The 18,937-nt window shown below is 51.0% G+C and overlaps 1 protein-coding gene across 5 annotated transcripts in view; it reads left to right on the top strand.

Annotated features, from left to right (window-relative positions):
• The window catches only part of BCL11B (BCL11 transcription factor B), a 109,346-nt gene that overhangs the window by 17,787 nt on the left and 72,622 nt on the right, over positions 1–18,937 (top strand). For 3 of the 5 annotated variants that reach the window (XM_072963682.1, XM_072963685.1, XM_072963684.1), the window contains one exon: positions 10,822–11,190. In XM_072963682.1, the coding sequence (XP_072819783.1) occupies positions 10,822–11,190 (369 nt within the window). The remainder of the gene's footprint in view (positions 1–10,821; positions 11,191–18,937) is intronic. The other 2 variants (XM_072963686.1, XM_072963683.1) reach the window with 1 other exon arrangement.

Here is an 18,937-nt window from a genome sequence, read left to right as displayed (position 1 = left end):
AGGCTATTTATTATCCCAAGGCAGCTGGCTTTTCTGTCTGTCCTGTGTCACCCGGGAGGTGGGAGTGCAGGCAGGGGAAAGGAGAGAATTGGATGCAGTTTAGGCTGTCTGGCCTCTGTAAGTGCCTCTCCACAGTGATGCAGGAGTCGTGGCTTTAGGGTGCTCTCGGCGCTCCTGGCCAGCTACATGGGTGCTGTCAGAGCCCTGACCTGGGATGCACATTTTGGATTTTAAATGTGAAAGAAACCACCTAAAACGTGGTACATCTTCAGTTTAGGTGGCAGCCCACTGGCCTCAGGTTCCTTAGAGATGATGCAACTGAGGATAACTGATGGTCTGAGAAACACGAAGAGCACACAAACAGCATTGAGAATCTTGCAGGGGAAGGGAGGCAGTCAGAGAAGGGCTCCAGAAAGAGCTAGTTAAATGTACAGACAGGGCCAGCGAGAAGAGGAGCGAGGTATAAAAGAGAGTATGGGAGACAGCTGGAGATGAAAACCTGGGCTTCTGGTTTGTTTCAAAATGTTTGACCCAGATGGATATGGCTTTTAAAATCGGAGGACAGACACAGCTATTAATAAAAACAAACACAAAACAACCCAGTGACAATAGTGAGGAGAGGAGGACGAGGGACAGTGACTGACCAGGTAGAGGGAAAAGGGCTGCAAGCTGCGGGGTGAGTGGAGAGGCAGATGAACTCCAGACCATGCAGGAGCTCTGAGGCATTCCCAAGAAAATAAGAAGTCCGTGGTAGATTACACAACCCCAATGAAGGTGATTTTTCAACAACTCAGCGACAGGCTTTCTTGGAAGATTAGTAATTTTCCGTATGCATTCATGATTTTGCAAAACGACTCGAGACCCAGGATTTGACGCGGAAGTTGGGCTAACTGTGTTAATTCCATGGTTGCCTCTTAAATTAGGTTTTGCTGTTGCTGCCGGTTTTGAAGGCCACTGTGCTCACAATGCTCTGAACTCCCCAGGGTAGAGTATATCTCCGGTGGCCTATGTGTCTTGCAAAATTGGGTCTCCGATACATTTCATAAGACCTGGGCCCCTCTTTTTTTTTTTTTTGGTAGTTGGTGGGGGGAAGTGAAGTTTGTATCACTTCTGCACAGAAGGGAACCCCATATCATTAGAAGTGTGATATAAGTCAGCTGCTCTGATTCCAAGGGAGAATCAAAATGTGTTCATGCAAGGTGTTATGCCAGGCTGATTTTATTCATTTGTAATTCACACCTGAGAGAAAACAGTCATGAGCCTATTTTAACAACCCCTAATATTTTTAAAGGGTAGTCTTTCCCTCCCGGAATGTGATGTATAGATGCATTTTTTTTTTCTTGAGGGTAGGAGGTCGCTCTCTGCCTGTGCTTTGGCCTTGGTGATTTTTGTCTGGCCTTCAGAATATTTCGTAACAGAAAACGAGTCATGTCTCAAGTGCTGGAGTGACTGCAGTTGCTTTGGTGAGGCCGGCCTTAGAAACATGGAGGGAGGCTGAGGTCAGATGCTTGGGTGTGATGCTTTGTGGCCGCTGTGCAGGGCTAGATGGGTCTCACTGACCCAAGAGAAGGCCAACTTTTGGTGCATTGGATAGTAATGATCATTCTGTCTCAGGTGAGATGGAAACACGCAAAACAGTTCCCAGAGATCAGTTTCTGACTGCCGAGCGAGCGCACCAGTTTCTCTAGCGTCTTTATCAGAAGCGAGCCTTTGGCACTGGCTTTGAGCTTAGAACACGGCTCGCACCAGCCTTCCGTTTTTCCTTTTCATCTCCTTTCTCGATCGCTTTGCATTCTCTGTTGCTTGTTGTGATAAAGTACTTTCCAAAATAAACTTTCGGTTGAATTGGCTTTGGGTGGATGGCAAGGCTGTAACGCGGAGCCGCGCCTGGCGCCACTTGGCAGCTAGGGGGAGCTCGGCGCCCGTGTCATGGCTTGGAGCCGGCGCTGCGAGGGGCCGGGAACCGGCTTCCATCAGCCATGAAAGCAGTTTACGTTGCTGCAAAATGTCTTAAGTGTGAAGTTGTAATATTGATTTTCCTGCGGAGATCCGAGAAGGACAAAATGCGAATATAAGTTTGAGAAATCTATTTTCAAGCTATTGGCATTGACTTACAAGACCTCACTAGGTGGGGGGTGGCATTTTTCTTTTTCTTTTAATTTTTTTTTAAACAATTACAATTGTTAATTTTGAACGGGTGTGTTTCCCCCCGATTAGCCTGTGGTGATGACTTTCTGAAAATTCTGTTAGGCCCTCTAGGCATTCATGATGGGGCAGGGGGTGGGTAGGGCTAGGTAGTGTCTGAAGAGTGAACCTCATTTTGTCCATTTCTGCGTTGCATGTCACAGACCCAGGGATCTGCCGAGAATCGCTGCTTTGGGGAATCATGTATCTAAAACAGTTTGATGAATGGAAATCCTTTTAGCTCAGATTTTATAACACTTGGATTCTCAATTCCATTTATTAGGTAACGTTCCCACTGTACTAAGCAAAATAGCACCGTTCCCCAAAGATATAAAATGCCAACTCAAATAACATGTAAAACTTTGTTTGGAAGGAGTGTATGCTTGCTAGACCCAGCGTTGCCAATACCTTTCACCCCAAACAGTGCCCTTAATGGATGGCTTTTAATGAGACTACTCCCCTAACCGTGTAATTTCATGCTGGGGAGTATGTGTGCTTTTTGATCCCCGGATTTCTGGATCTATAATGTCGTGTTCTCCAAGTTCAAGAAATCTGCAGACAGCGCAGTTAGCCCTGAGTCGTATGTTTGAGTTCAGTATATGTGCAGAAGAGGTTACCCAGCGACAGGAAAGGAGTGCTTTATTCTAACCTGAAAGAGAAATAAATTAGGTCAGACAAAAGCCCAGCGCTGTCATCAGCTGGAGGAAGAGCCTTCACTCTCCAGGACAGAGGGCCAGCAATTTATCTGATGATTTCTCTACTTCATTTAATGTTTGAATTGAGCCTGTTGTAAGCATATCGTGGCAGCGAGCTCATTTGACAACTCAGGGATGAAGTGTCACTGTCATCTTGAAGCTTTGGGCTGGGCAGTGGCCTCTGGCCTGCAGAAAACTGTTAAAAAAAAATTGACTTTAGAAACCCCCAATCCTTTGCCTCGGGACTTGGGGGAGTTTTACAAGCTGTAACTAAGCACTGACCACAGATACGACAATGAAGAAAAAATATGTATATATGGGGAAGAGCAAAGATGGAGCCCTTGACCTTTGAGGACTATCTCCTGTATCTCTTATGGTTTAAGAAAGGACCCTCTGGTGGTCTGAGTAGGGCCTACCTTTAGCTGGAACTCTGCAGGGACTTTGGGTTTAATGCTGTTGCCACACCTGGGAGGACAAAGGAAAATAAATGCTTTTGGGGGACTGTGTCCTGTCCTGCACGGTCAAGTTATTGATGCCTGCCTAGCATCCTTCTCTGAAGGTGGTGTTAGCTTTAGGTCCACTGGCGTATTTTTTTCATGGGGAGAGGGGACAGTAGAATGCCAGGAATGAATGTCTGTGTCACCCGGCTGCTCTGAGGATAGCTTTGTCCTTCCCAGCACTCTTTATTTACTCACAGGATTGGGCCTGGGGGCCTGTGTGGTGTCCCCTACCCACTGCTCCCCATCCCACAAATGTCACTTCCCAGAGAGCTGATGGTCAGTGAGATCTGCCCGCGTTTTCGTCCCTTGTTGACTGCCTCCCTTGAGCAGTAGTTTTTCCTAGGCGTGTATAAAAAGTGCGGAGAGCAGGCTATTTGGAGACACATGAAAGCAGAGGGACACACTTCGTGCGTCTTCTGCACGAGCCAGGGAGGGGGGTGAGGGCAACAGCATCGTTTTTACTGGCAAAAGTGACACCAGATCGCGGTTTGATTAATGGTGCTACATTCACAGGGACTTTCGTCCGGCATTTTGACATATGCAAGTCTTTTGTGCAGTTGCTGAAATTCAAGAAATTCATTCTTTATTTCCTTTTCCAAGGCAGCTGATAATCTGCTTGGGTGTTGAATTAGCCAGCCCGCGCTTTTTTCACTGTAATGAAATCCCAGACCACACAAAATTAGGTAACTTCAAAGTAAAACAAAAAACAAAAAACAAACCAAAAAACCCTCCCTTTTACACAACTTTTTTTTATCACCCCCTTCCACTGAACTGCTGAAGTACAAATACGTTTGAGAATGTTCTAACGAGCTCTCTACCAAAACAACACGCAAAAATGACTCAAGGAAGTTGAATGCCAATGTTATTGTGATTAACATGGGCCTCAGAGATGGGAGCGCTGCTAAGAATTAAAACAAAAGGAGGGGGGAGTCATGTTTAAATTTCTACCTTGGCGATGAGATGCTGCAAGCAGCGTCTGCCATGGCTGTCTGGGTGTCAGCCTCAGAGAATCTCTTCCAGTTAAAAGCTTGTAGTTCGGCGTCCTGTACGGAGGGTCCTTCTTTTCTTCTGTTAAGCACCTTTGAAAAAGCACAGCATTAAATAAAACAAATCTCTTCTTTGGGCCTCAAAGAATGCTTTCCTATCGCATCATGACGAGCCCTGTTGCGTCTGAAGATTTAAGGCGTTTGCAGTTTTGAGGAATCTTCTGAATGTGTTTAGAAGGATTTCTGTAGCCACACATTTTTTTCTTTCTTTAAAGAACGATTTTATTTATCAAAACCTAGGTCCCTCCTGTCTTTGGTATATGGTGGACTTGCCTTTTTTCTTAGTAACCTTTTAGTTCAGGACAGGCTCTGTGGCTACGCCCGAATGCTGCTTCCCTCGTTGGTTGGGTCTTTTTTCTGCTTTTGAATGTGTGAGACCTGGCCTCCTGAGCTCAGTTTTGGGGGATCTGGGGAGGTAGATGCAGTGGGGGTGGGGGGAGGTTGGATTAAGTCTGTAGAGCAACTTAAGGTATTTTTCAGGGAGCTATTTTTAATTTGCAGAAGTATCCTGGGGGGGGGGTGCATAGGACAATGTGTGTATATGGGGAGTGTGGAGTCTGCTGGCTGGGTTCTCCCTGTACCCCAAACCTCTCCTCAGATCAGGAGTCCTCCATCTTCCTGATATGCAGGCCAAGCCTAGGCCTTCCCTCGTGGGCCCAGCCAGCCAGACTCCAGGTCATTCACGGGAAGGAAACCCACATTACAGATAAGATTGTGCCCTGGCATCCTTCTCTCTGCCCGGATACCAGAAATGTGGAAGATTTCATTTTGACGCATGTACTGCGTTTGGCGTGGAGCAGACAAGGCTTTGTGTGGTGGCGGCCCTGGTGTACTCCTGTCCCCGCAGCCGATTTGAGGGTGCGGGGGAGGTGGCCTTGGAAGGTCTCTTGGGGAGGCTCGGGGCCTGGGCCACCAGCAATGTGACACCTAGAACAGGCTGGAGTCTGCTCAGCCCTCTTCCCTGGAGGGCAGGTGGTCCAGGAAGAGAGGGCTCATTTCTCTGAGTGACCTGCCGCCAGCCCAGCTGTGCCCTCCCTGGGTCCAGCGGCAGCCCCGAGCTTGCTGGTGGCAGGAATTTGGTGGGCAAATGGGGCTGAGGGCTGGGACCTGACAGCATCCTATCCCTTTGTGGCCCTGTGAGGACATTCCCCCGAACACGTGCCTGGCTAGGCTGAGGCTCTGTCTCATCTCCCACCCCTCTGCCGGCCCTGCCTTCTTCCCTCTGTGCGGAGAACTTCATAAAACCTCCTGTTGTGGCTTTAAGCATCACCTAGTCATAGATTATTCTCTCCGTCAAGAATTGATTCCTTCTCTCTCCCATCTACCCCTCCCTCCCTGCCCCCCACCCCACAGTTGTTATTTTCTCTTGGATCCAATAAATTAAAAATTGATGGCAGCCCAGAAAGTGTTGTGCTCCGTCGAGTGCGCGTTTTGGTGGCGTTTAGGTGTCGCCGGGGGTCTCAGCCCCTCCCTGAATGTTCATGGGGAGGAGAAGGAAAAGATTGTTCTGCAGATGATTGGGAAGCACGGGCTGCCTGGCCAAGGCTGTCTTCGTAGGAAGCAGGTGTAAAGCAGAGCTCTGGCGGAGGGATGCTGAACATTTCTCGTAAACACGCGTACAAATAGGATGGCGGCTGTGACGTTGGCAGCCCACGATTTTGAGAGCCTGGCACTCCTCCCCTCCCTCCTTCCCCTCCCCCTCATCAGTGAAACAATAATTCTGCATATGTTTCTCCTAGTCTGTGGCTTAGCCATTAAAGGTAGAGATTTGGATTTGAATCAGTGCGGGGTTCAGGGGAACATGGGGTCTGTGTGCTGTGTGTGCAGCAGGGTGCACACACCGTGCTCTGGGGACAGCAGGAGACCCGCCCCTGGGCTGGAATTCCCGTGGGGCAGGTGCAGGGGCAGTTGTCAGAGGAGAACTGGGCAGGCGGGGCCCTGGGAGCCCAGCATGTGGGGGAATCACTGGCCAGGTAAGGCCTGCTAAGCCTTTGCAGCTGCTGGGGGCCTGTGGGCGGCTTGGCCGGGCCGGTGTTAATGATGTCTTTCCATTTCTGTCTTCTGCCCAAATTCCTTCCCAGCCAAGCTGAGGCCTGGGGGAGTGGTCTTAAGATTGAGGGCTTCCCTGTCCATTTAACAGCGATATCCGTTAGTATCTGTGAACCCTGATTTCACTGCTTCTAAATGCATTTATCAGCCCAGCCTTGTAAATTAAATGTGGTTTTGTTGTAAAAGAAAATTAACTGTGTGTGTGTGTGTCCACGTGCTTTTGGATTTCACATTTCAGAATCCACCCCAGTCTGATACCTGACATTTAAACGCTGCTTTCATTCATTTTTCCTTTTAATGAGTCAAACATTTTAGCAATCCCTCTACTTTACTCGGCTCAGAAGAGTGAGGGCAGCAATATTTTCCAGGGTTTCCTGACACTTGGGGAGCTTTTCATGAAAGCAGAAATCATCTCAGAGGGGAAAAACCCCTCATCTTTGCCTTCTGTCTACGAAGGCCCGAGTTTGCCGGACAAGACAGCCCGGGGTGGGGGGCGGTGGGGGGCTGGTTTGTAGGGTCTGGGAATTGGAAAGGCTGTTTTGTTTTCACGTGGTGCTTCACTTTCCTGGTGCTTTCTGGTCTCTGGATGGTAGTTTGGACTGCTGTGCCTGTCACAGCAGAGGCCTGGTTCGCCGGGGCTCCATCCACGTGCCAGCGAGACAGAGAAAGGAGGGTTCTAGATGGGCCAGGCCTGTCTCACTTTGCCTTTTCTGAGCGTGGCCCAGTGGCTCTTTCTCCTTGTATTTCTTACATTAGCAATAGGGTTCTAAGAAGGGACACACACACACACACACGTGTGGCACACACGCACCCCACACGCCCAGCTCAGTATCCGCCTGCCAGCGGAAACGAAACCACAGCCCGTCTTTGGGGTGTCTCTGGAGGCCTTGAGCGTGAGATTCAGCAAGCTGTCTTGGTCCACCCGCTCTGACCCCAAAGTTTGACAGTTTGGGGGCTCGGGGTGGCTCTGCTGCCTAAACACTGCGGGGTGACGTTGCCACCTTCCTGGGAAGTGCCTTCCCCAATAGGCCAAAGCCCAGAGCTCCCCGCCCTGGGGGGCGTGGGGAGAGGCAGCCTCGCTCTTGGAGCTGGGTGAGCACCCCTGTCGTCTCCGGGAGTTTTACTTTCAAGGCTGCAGGTGGGAGAGGAAGGAGGCCTTTTGGGTTCTTTTCCTCCTGGACGTCCTGGGAGGAGACAGGGAGCTGCCCTGGGTCTGAGAGCTGGAGACCTGAGATCAGAGCTGTTCCGGGGGCCGGGACGCCGGCAGAGCCTGGCTGCCCAGGGTGGCTGCGAGGGGACTGGAGACAGAAATCAGAGCTGAAGCTCAGTGAACGGCTTCGGGTTCTTTCAAACTCAATTACTGGGGCTCACAGGCTTGCGGCATGAAGAAAGTGGAAAGGGCAGAGACTGCCAAATAAAGGAAAGAATACCAGATGTTACCAAAAAAAAAACAAACCCCAAAAACCCCAAAAACAAAAGGAGAAAAAGGAAAGAGTGCTGGAACAGAGTCCTTAGCAAAAGATGGAAGGGAGAGGGCAGAATACTTCGCGGACAGGCCTAGGTGACCTGGGCTAATTTTTAAATTAGTCTGTGTTTCTTTTGAAGGAGAAAATACATTGGAAATTCTGTAGCTTAAAACCTGCTAGCCGAGAGGAGCCATTCATGCCTCCTAGACCTTCCACCACAGAGAGGGAGTGGACAGACTGGCTGAAAAAGTGAATGAAAAGCAAAGCCGAACAGAAACCGAACAAGGAAACCAAAGATGAAATTAGACAACGGCGAACACCTCCCTGCCCTCAGAGAAGATGATCAAGTAGGGAATGTGGCTGGATTAGCTGCTGCCTTTGTTTGTTTTTATCAAATGCCCTTACTGATGCAGCTGGCTGCTAGGCCTGCTCAGGAGAGGCCTTGAAAACGGGCCCAGGTACCTCCAGCCTCCCTGCCGCAGAACTCACCCCTGTTTCATTTGAATTCTCAATTTCGTTTTGTCCTTTTTTTTTTGCTTTTCAGCTCATTTCCTTTGTGCCTCTCTCTCTCTCTCTCTCTCTTAACAAAACAATATTTTGACATCCTCCTCCCATTTATTAGAGTTCCTTCTCTAGCAATGGTGTACAATACATCCTTATATTTCTAAAGAACTGTTTTCACAGCCCTCTCCTTTGGCTCTGAAATTATGTATATGTAATTGGTAATTAAAGGTGCGAGCTTTTCAATATAAACAGTATTGCTCAATGTTAGATCATTAAAGGGAAAAGAGGCACCGAATAATTGCCTTTTACATTCTGACAGACCGTTCACAGGGACCCAGTCCCCCCTAGAACCGCTGTTCGGCGTGAGGGCTGTGATTACATTTTAACCATCTTTTCATAAAATAAATTGGTAAATTAATTACGTGGCATTGTCTTCTAACTCCTTTTAAAGTAAACTCCGATTTCTTTTTACAGTGTAATTAATGGTTTCTGGGGCTGCCTTTTGTGCACGTGGCTCCTCTTACCTTATAGGTTCTTTTTGTGGGAGGGCATGCAGACGAGAGATTTCGGATTTCCTCCTCTGCGGGGTGTTTTTGCACTGCCACGTTTCCAGTGCGTGGCTACATGTAATTCATTCACGGCTCTGCCTGCTTTTCCGTAAGCACAGGCAGGATCTCAAAGTGTCACTTCCCTCCTCAGCGGTACCTGCGCCACACGCATAGCCCATACGGGGTGCACGTCCTGAACCGTCTCCCTGACGTTTGGCCATCTGCGTGGACTCTCACGGGCCCTGAAGAAGCTTGTGTTCAGAAAATACAGGACAGTGATTTATATGTAGGATGGAAGATGCCACAGAATTTTTTCCTTAAATTATCTGTTCTTTGGCTCTGGCCCGTCAATAACTTCACTGCCACGGAATGTGTTTTTCCTCTCTTCCATTTCTTTTCTCTCTGTTCTTCTGTGGTTTTCATTATCCTTTCCTAAATACCATACCACTTAAAATATACCTGCCTCCTCGGGTTTCTGGCCTCTGGCTGCCCCCAGCTTCCCTGAAGACCCCGCCACTTGTGCCTTCTACACCACTACTGACATTTGCTCTCAAAAAATCCCACCCCGAGTCTGTTCAGACCTGGAGGGACGGCGCCACCTGGTTGCCCACTTCCCTTGTTTGTGACGCTGTCGGCTGCTGCCTTTTCAGGTTTTCCCTGAGGACCTTGCTGCTTTTCCAGGCATCGAGTCGCTTCAAAATATTTGGGACCTGTGCCCCCTACCAAAAAAAAAAAAAAAAAAAGAAAGGAAATAGATTGGCTGCTAAAGAAATATGAAAATGTACAGCCCATTGAAAGTGTGGTTTGTCATCTGCCAACAAGTGCTTTTGGAGTCTAAAGAATTATTATTTTCTTTCTTTTCTTTTTCGGGAGTGAAAATAAACCCAGCAAACAAAAAAGGACAGTGGGGAGTCGGTGAGTGCTGGGAAGTCTACAAGGCGATGGAAGTCTGACCGGGAGCAGGGAGTTTGGCAGGAAGCCGCTCCCTCTTTCAGCCAGCCGACTTGCAGTGACTCTCCCCTGCGTCGCTTCCCCTTCGATATTTCTTTTTGAACCAACACTCACCTGTTGCTTTCTGAGCGTGTGGGCTTCTTTCTCTCGGAAGAACTGGCCCTCGGATGCCCATCTGGGTTTCTGTTTTCTTGTCTGGTGTGAAGCCAGGTCTCAGGTAGAGGAATGCAAGCAGGACTTGAATGAATGGGGAGGACATGAATGAAAGGAGGGAGGGGAGGTAGGGCGCAGCTCGAGCCCGAGCGGGGAGAAACAGCTCTGGCTCTGGCTCGTGGTTCTCAGCCTTGGCTGTCCATCTGAATCACCTGGGAGTCTCAAAAAAAAAACCAACCAAGACAGCCTGACATTTGTATCTCAGTGTAATTGATCTGGGGTGCTGCCTGGGCATCGGGGGTTTTCAAAGCTCCCAGTTGAGTCTCAGATGCTGCAAAGTTTGAGAGAGACCTCCAGATGATACTGCCAAGTTGGGGACGGCCCAGTCTCTCATGACACCAGGACGTGTGTGTGTCCCTCTGCTAGGCTGGGGCAGGGGCAAATTGGCAGGAAGTAAACCAGAAAGCTGTAAGATTAGTACCACTTAAGCCATAGCCTCTGGGAGCCGCAGAGCTGCTCCCAGAGCCTCAGTTTGCCAATCTGTTGCACGCAGGATGGTAAGCCCCCTGTCTCCAGGAGTCTGGGGGAGGATGCGGTGACTGCCAGCATCCCGCGACGGCAGGGCCTGCCTCTAGGTGGGGAAGGGTTGGAATGAACGACGGGTGCTCGTGACTGCCTAAGTCCATCTTGTCTTCTCTGCCCCCCCTTCTCCTTTCTCTCTCCAGCAGAGCCTGACCATGTGGAGGCCGCCATCCTCGAGGAAGACGAGGGTCTGGAGATAGAGGAGCCCAGCAGCCTGGGGCTGATGGTGGGTGGCCCCGACCCTGACCTGCTCACCTGTGGACAGTGTCAGATGAACTTCCCCCTGGGGGACATCCTGGTTTTTATAGAGCACAAGAAGAAGCAGTGTGGCAGCAGCTTGGGTGCCTGCTATGACAAAGGCCTGGACCAGGGCAGCCCGCCGCCCTCCTCACGTTCTGAGCTCAGGAAAGTGTCGGAGCCGGTGGAGATCGGGATCCAGGTCACCCCCGACGAAGATGACCACTTGCTCTCGCCCACGAAAGGCATCTGCCCCAAGCAGGAGAACATTGCAGGTATGGAACATGGCAGTCTCCTGGCCACTGCCGAAGCCACCTCCCGGGTCCCCCGCCCTCGTTGTGCTGGGGACTCACCCTCTGTCTGAGGGTGTCGGTGCTGGGAGGGCCCAGGGGCCACCAGGTGGGCTTGCCCTGGCCGAGGGTCCACCATCCAGGTGACCCTCGGGAGGAGACAGGCCTGGGGCTCAGAGCGGCCCAGCGAGTGATGGTTGCTTTGCTTCTGGCAGTGTGCTCCATTGTGGGGCCAGGAGGTCGGGATGGAAATTCAGAAGGCTCGTTGGCCCTCACTTTGCTGGTGTTCTTGGCTTAGTCTCTGGCTTTGGAGCCAGCCGGTCTTGGAGTCTGTTCTTCACAAACTTGGCGAGTCAGTCTCCCCATCTGTGAAATGGAACTAACGAGACCTCTCTTGCTGGGGTCGTCGTGAGGCTTAATGAGACGTTGCCTGTTGGCCGTGCCGGGTCAGCACTTACGAAGGGGATCGCTCTTTTCTCCTCCTCCACTCTCTGGCCTCAGTTTCCCAGCTGTAAAATGAGGGGTTAGGCCCTTGATCTCAGAGGCCCCTTCTGATGTTGCCTGATCCTAGAGGTGGGTCTCGGGAGGGGCTTGTGGGAACTTGCTGGGACACTGCGCCCCTTGTGGAAGGTTGGACATCCCCTTTGGCACGTCCACTTGGCTGGCCACCTGGACAGCTGGCTTTTACCATTTAGAGAACAGGTGTAGGGGCTTGCGTCCTCCAGCCAGGTGGGCTCACCACAGTGAGTTTGCATCAAGTCCTTCTCTCCAGGCCACGTCGGGGCACGCTAGAGCCTCCTCCAAGGAGCCCGTGCTCCGTGCAACCCGGAGTGTTTGCTTCTGGTTCATACTTCTGAGCTCAGGGCCCTGGTTGGCCTGTGTTCCCTGGAAGTGGCAGCCTGTCCTGCAGCGAGACGGCCTCGAAGTGCATGCAGGCTAGGGCTCAGATCCTGCCAGTGGACTTCGGACTGGCTTCTTCAGGGTCCAAGCCTCAGTTTTCCCATACGTCCTCAGAGTGATATTGGCAGGCCTGGTGTGAGGATTCAGTGGGCAGGGGCTTCATAAATGCTTTGGCAGTGAAACTTTTTCCTGGGGGTCCCTTCTGGCACCGTAGCGTGCAAGCAGGTGGCTGGCGGGGAAGGGTGTGCATCCCTCTCCACTGTTTGGTCGTGGAAGCCAGGGGAGATGCAGGATGGACTGAGGCTTTGGGTGCTCCTTGGAGGGTGAGCCTGGGGTAACCAGGGCACTCTGCTCTCACGGGTGAGACACATGGGTGTGGACAGGGGACCGCCCATCACCCAGGAGGCAGGTAGGGTGATGCAGCAAGCCCAGCTGCTCCTTGGCAGCCACCTGGCAACTCTGTGACCCTGGGCCTCACTTTGTCCATCTGTACAATGGGACTGATGAGCTCTCTCTCCTGTGAAGAGACTGCTCTGGTATGCAGAGGCCTGCAGGCACGTGTTGGGCACTGGAGAGATCCTGTCGAACCAGACTGGCCTGTGGGCCTGGCCTCTTGGTGGCTGTCCTCACACAAAGTCTCCCACACTCTTCATTCACCACGGGCACTGAGAACAGTGTCCACCCTGTTTAAGGCCAAATTCTGTGAAGCCTGGTTTCTCAGTGCTATGCAGATCTGAGCGATGCTTCCTTCATTAGGGCTGTAGCCGTGACTGAGAAAGGTGCTGGGCCCCTCTTGTCTATGTTGCTGGGGTCCCCACCCCTTTCTTTTCTTTGTCTGATGCTGGAGGGATAGTTTCCACCAGTGGTATAAACACCTGGTGTCAGTGCAGACAGACCTTTCAGGGGTGGCTTCTGCCAAGGAGACTTGGGCCCCATTCACATGTCAATGGAAGGGCTTTCTGCTCTAGCCAAACCCCGTCTGAATCCTCATTTCATGTTGAAGGTCTGATCCAGTGAGAGGCTGCAGCTCATTGTCGGTAGGTTTGTTTAAGAAAGCGACTAAATATGATTGCATAAAAGGCAAAGTTAATCTCCAAGGTGGCTTTGTCCTCACCCCCCACCCTCTGTCCCCCGCCATCCCCCGTTTTTCCGGGTTGTAATACGGCAGCAGCCGACAGTATTTTTATTCTACGTGTGACGAAAGATATTCTTGGCCTTTTCTGTTCAGCAACAGGACGAATGGATTTCTTCATTCTTGAAGAAATATGTAAAATAATCCCTTAGAAGTCTAAAGAGATACGTTTGTTCAAAGCATTTAAAACGTTATTTTAATCAAAGGCACAAAACAGTCTGCATGCTGTGTCAGCCGAAGACGGCCATTCCATTTCAACAGCCCATCGTGCTTTTTTTTCCTTCCCAGTCTCCTGTTTTGCTTTTTCCCTCCCTACTTCGGCACCAACTTTTCTTTTCTTTTTTTTTTTTTATATTTAATAAAAAGGAAAGATTAAAGAATAAAACTTCAGTGGCTCAAATGTATAAAGTAATTTAATATGGTGGGAGCATTAATTATTTTAGCTTAATTGAATTCTGAGGACTGCAGTAGTTGCATTTTTGTAGACAAGCCCTGTTTATTATTTCTCTGTGTAGATTAACAGTAAAGGAAACAGAGATAACTTTCAGTTATTTATTGTAAAATAAATGTGTCAATTCATGTGTAAAGCAAGCTGTTCAAAGATCATTGAGTCTTTATATTTTAAGAGGGGGACTACGAACCACGGGCGCCTCTCCGCCCGGGCCCCAGCAGTCCGCGCAGCCGCTGGCCCGGCCCCCGGCACCGCTGGCCGCGCCCAGGCCTCTCTGCTTCCTGCTTTCCGGCTGTGAGGGGCTGCTCCAGCCTGCCCGTGCCCCCGCTGCCCCCTGTCATTCCTAGGGCTGGCCCTGGTTGGCAGCTGGTGGGATGGGGTCCGGGGGCTGCTGATTCTTGGGACTTTGCCTCTGGCTGGACTGTCTGGGCTGAGGTGCCCAGGTGGCCGCGAAGGTCCCGCCTTTTCAAGAGCTAGGACTCTTGAGTGTGGCCCTGACAGGTCCCAGCCCCCCGGCCAGGTGTTTCTAGAGGCAGGGCTCCAGAGATGGATGGGAAGGGCTGGCTTAGAAATATGTGGGATCTCTTCCACCCTTACAGGCATCCCCTGGGTGAGGACCAAGTTGGAATTCTGTCGGTCATGACACCAGGGTTGGACCTTTCCTTGGGATGGTGTTCTGGAGATGGGTAAAAAGGGAGTAGTTAACTAGCCCCCCCCCTTTTTTTAATAATGAAGAAGTGGGAGAGTGAAAGGAGGACCTTTCTGAAGCCTTGGGCATTCATTCATTCAACAACTGAGCACCTGCTGCCCTTCCCCGCCCTGGACATCCCCAGCCAAAAGAACCGCCCTGGAGGGGCAGGAGCTTGGTGGGAGGATGGCCATCTAGGGGACTGCTGTGTCCTGCTTAGGGGACATGACTGGAGTGTGAGCAGGTGGCAGCCCTGCTCTTGTTGTGTGTGGTCACGGTTTGCTCCTTGACCATGTGCTGTGGGCGAAGGAGGTCCCTGGAGCTTGTGTCTGAGGCCCATCTGCAGACAGAGGGGTGGCCTTGGTCAGAGGTGGGGGTTTGTCCTGGAGTGCTGGCTCAGGGGCGGCTGTAGGCTAGATACCCACCTGTATAGGTGTTCCTTCCGTTCCCTAAGATCCCTTCCTGCTGCGTTCTCTCTGCCACTGTTGGAACTTGGGGACCCATCCATCAAGGGGAGCAGGAGGAGTGAACCCTGGGAGGGGAGATGAGGGGGGTCCAGCATTTGCAAAGAGCATGAGTCTCTGAGCTGTTATCTGGGATGCGAGTCTTCAGGAGGGGTGAGGAGAAGGGGGCTTGGGGGAGCTGGGTTTGCAGCCTGCACTGGGAGATGCTGCCCCACGGGAGTGGACCCAGGCCAAGTCTGCCAGCCTCACGCAGCGTGATTTGACCTTCTGAGCTGCAGTTCCCTCATCAGGGAGCCTACCTCCCAATAACTGTGACGTGCAGTGACGTGTGCCTGGCGCGTGGTGCACGTGCTGTGAATACGAGCACCCTCCTCCTTCCCTTACGGATGCTCTGCTCTCCCTGGTTCCTTGTCTCCTGGTGTGAGAGTAGCCAGCGTAGGTCTCCCCGGAATGGAGGAGACACTTCCATTGGGTTCTGAGGATGCCACCGTCAGAAACGACCTCAGAACAACTGTCGTGTTTCCTGTCCCATGTGTCGCTCTGCCTTCCCCTGTCTTTAGTCACATTACTGTCAAGTGGCGTCAGCTCTGAGGGCAGGCGGCCCCGGGGGTGGGGTCTACTGGTCGAAGGAGCACGGGCTATGTTGCCAGGCGCCGGGGTGGGATTCCTGCGCCCATCCAGGGAGGTCGCTCTGCTTTCCTGGGCCTCAGTTTCCCTGTCTGCACTGACTTATTGGCTTTATGCTCAGAAGTAAATGAGATGAGGGTGTTAAGCAGCCTGGGCCTGGCCTTGGGTAGACCACTGAGATGTGGAAGCATCTGGGAAACTTTTTAAAGAGCGCAGCAGGAGGTGCTTGCTCTTCTCAGTCAGAATCTTGAAAACTCATCCTGGATCTCTCTCAGCCTTTTCCTCCAGATTCCACCTTAGAATTCCCATTTTATAGCCCCTGATCACAGGCATTTCGTTTTTGGTTTTTTTTTTGTGTGGTGTTATCACTGCTTCCATAACCAAATGGAGCTATAACAGGGGGAATGGGCCATCAGATGTCAGCTCTAGGTTTGCCTTCTGCCTTTTTTTCTCTTCCCTCCAAACCCCAGATGTCAGATTTCTAGAGAAATGCAGGAGACAGGCAGCTGGTGACAGGAGGTGGCAGGTACCCCTGGGCTGGAGGTGGCGGGCAGGTCCCTGCTGTGATGGCTCCGCCCGCTCTGCATGTCTTCATCTGGAACCCTGGAAGGGCCAGAGATGCTCCTGGGGGCAGGGGGCAGGGGGCATGGGGCAGGGCTCACATAGCCGGCAGGGCACAGACCGGCGGTTTGGTTTGGGGTCCCGGTGACCCATTGCTAGGCAAACTGTGCTGCAGCGAAGGGCTTCTGTTCAGCCGGAGGATTTACGCGCTGCTCTGAGAATGTTCGTTTCAGATTTTAAAAAGTAAATAAAATAAATGTGCAAAAAAGAATATTAACTCGGCCAGTGGGAGAAACTAAGTAACTTGCTTGTGCTGGAAACCAGAGATAAACCCCACTTGCAGGTTGTCTTAAAAAACTTGCATTTGATAAATTTAGAATTGTTATTTTCCCTTCAAATTAAGATTAGTTAAATCCATGTGTGTTGTGGCACGGATTATCTTTTCTTTATTATTAAATCGTGACAGCTAATTATTAGTTCTGTCTGCACCAAGTGATGGTGGAGTGTTCCATCTGAGGGACATGGCCCTGGGCTCAGGCTCGGGGGCTGGGCATGCAGGGCTGACCTCAGAGCCTGGGCAGGGCCGGTGGGTGGTGGGGAAGAGGGGGCCAACCTGGTCACCCACACTGTGCTAGGTGCTTTTCTTGGGTTATCACACCTTGAAATAGATGTCAGTCTTGAAACAGATACTGTTAACCCCAGTTTGAAATAGACATTTCTACTCCCAGTTAGAGCTGGGGCTCAGAGAGGTTAAGGGACTTGCCCAAGGTCACACAGCAAAGTGGAATCAGACTCAGGTCTGCCTGGCTTCCTCGGATAGCACGGGGTATGGAGGCTTTTAGGAAGAAGTATACTAATTCTGCCTGGCTGGTGGAGCGACTGGTGGCAGGCGCTATCTCCAGGCTCCATTCATGGTGGTCTTTGAAGCCTGTCCCAGGTATGACCCTTGAAGATGACTGCCAGGAACCCTGAGGCCCCCAGAGGCCTTGACCCACAGTCCCAGGCATCCTCATATGGTGGTCTGTTCTTTCCTGGTGGAGGTTTTGGAAAGGCAGGCAACAGAAAAGCAAGCAATAAAATATGAATTCAGACGGACTTAGGCTGGAATTTTGGTTTTGCCAGTGACTTGGTATATGACCTTCAGTCAGTTGTCCAAATCTCAGTTTCCTGTAAAATAGAGATAATCTTTCTTATCCTTCAGGCTCATTATATGGTTGGATTTAGACAGTGTGTGCATATTTGAGGTCCCTGTGCATTACCAGCTGTTGTTAATAACAGTCATCAGTTGGGGTCCACGGGGGTTCTGGCCTGAGCTGGAAGGATCTCTTTGCCCATTCCCCATTCTTAACTGTTAAGGGGGTGTCTGAGCTTGTGTTAACTGGTTGCAGACAGGGCTGAGTCCAGACCCCAGTCATCTTGAGTCGGGACAGGTGACCTTTTGCCCCATCAGGCTGCCCCAGGCAAGCCATTTCCCCTGGCAGAGTCCTGATTTCCTCACCTGTAAATGGGGGTTGGGGGGAGTGATCCCTGTCCCACTGGCCTCCCAGGGAGGCAGGAGATGGCAGGTACCGTGTACACTGTCCGAGCCAGAGCAAAGAGTGTCATCAGCTGCAAATGTGACCGTGGCTCTGAGCGGCAGTTCAAAGTTGAATTAAAAGGAAGACGCAAAATATCGGTCAGCTAAAAGCTCATTATTTTTTTTTTTCCGTTTTAGAGTTGGGAGCTTCTGACCTGCGATTTTTTCAGGTGGATCTGTGCTCCCAGCAGCAGGGAGGAAAGGGAGGAAGGCAAGTAAAGGGAGAGAGTGAGTGAGGAAGGCTCTGGGCCCCAAGTGGAGACCCGAACCAACATTTAGCCTCTATTATTATTATTATTGTTGTTGATGTTGTTATTGTTATTATTATTATTATTAGACAGTAAGTAGTTAGCAGTTGATTTTAAGTTTTTTATTAGGCATTTGACAGCTTTCTCCGACCCTGCCTAATTTTCATGCCTGACTAATGCATAACCACCAGCTCTGAATCTGTTCAGAGGGGGCTCTGTGTCAGTAAGCTGTGTAAATAAGGCAGCCTGGTGGTCACCCCTGTGCCCTTGAATTCCTCTTTTCACTGAGGAAACAAAAAGATGGAGTTTTTCATATTTGGATTTTTAATTTACTGCATCCTTATTAGAGCTTACAGTGTGGCAGTCACGGTTTGAAGGGCTTCACACATACTAACTGAGTTAATCCTCCTAGCAACCCCACTTGACCAAAGAGGAAACTGAAGCACAGCGACGTTAAGTCATTTGCCAAAGTCACACAGCCAGTGAGCAGGGGCCCAGAAGGTAAGCGCCGGTAGTCACGCTCCTTCTGGTGGCGAGATGGGGCTGCCCGTGGTCATATTTTATCCCACGTTCCCATCCAGTGTCTCTGCCCCACCAAAGCGGTTAAATCAGGTATTACTTTCATTTTGTAGATGAGGAAACCGAGTCATAGAGAGGTTAAACGCCTTGCACAGCCACCCTGTGAGTCAGCGGCACTGTTGTGCCTAGGAACCAGGCCCCTTACTTCCAGCCAGTGCCCAGGCCTGGGTGCGATGGTGCCGGTCTTTAACTGTGGCTGGCACAGGCCTCTTCTGCCCCGATTTCCACTCTCAGGGTGAAGCTCCCTGGTGGGAATTGGGGTCTAGTGTGGGGTGAGGGAATCAGGACAGTGGGGCTCCCCTGTCCTACATGTCTGTCCATTTCCTGCCCACTGCTCTGTGCAAAACCCGTCTGGTTAGGAGCTCACCCCTCCCCAGGGTAGGGATGGTAACAGGCAGGTGGGCCTACTGGCTGCAGCCTGGGGAGGGGCAGGCAGGGTGGACTCGGGCCCAAGACCTGTGGCCACAGCTGTGTGACCTTGAGCAGACCCTCCCCCTCTCTGGGCC

Source organism: Vicugna pacos, chromosome 6 (genome assembly GCF_048564905.1).
Source record: "Vicugna pacos chromosome 6, VicPac4, whole genome shotgun sequence".
Taxonomy (NCBI): domain Eukaryota; kingdom Metazoa; phylum Chordata; class Mammalia; order Artiodactyla; family Camelidae; genus Vicugna; species Vicugna pacos.
The sequence above is the reverse complement of the archived record's forward strand: the minus strand, read 5'-3'. Positions and strand labels throughout refer to the sequence as shown.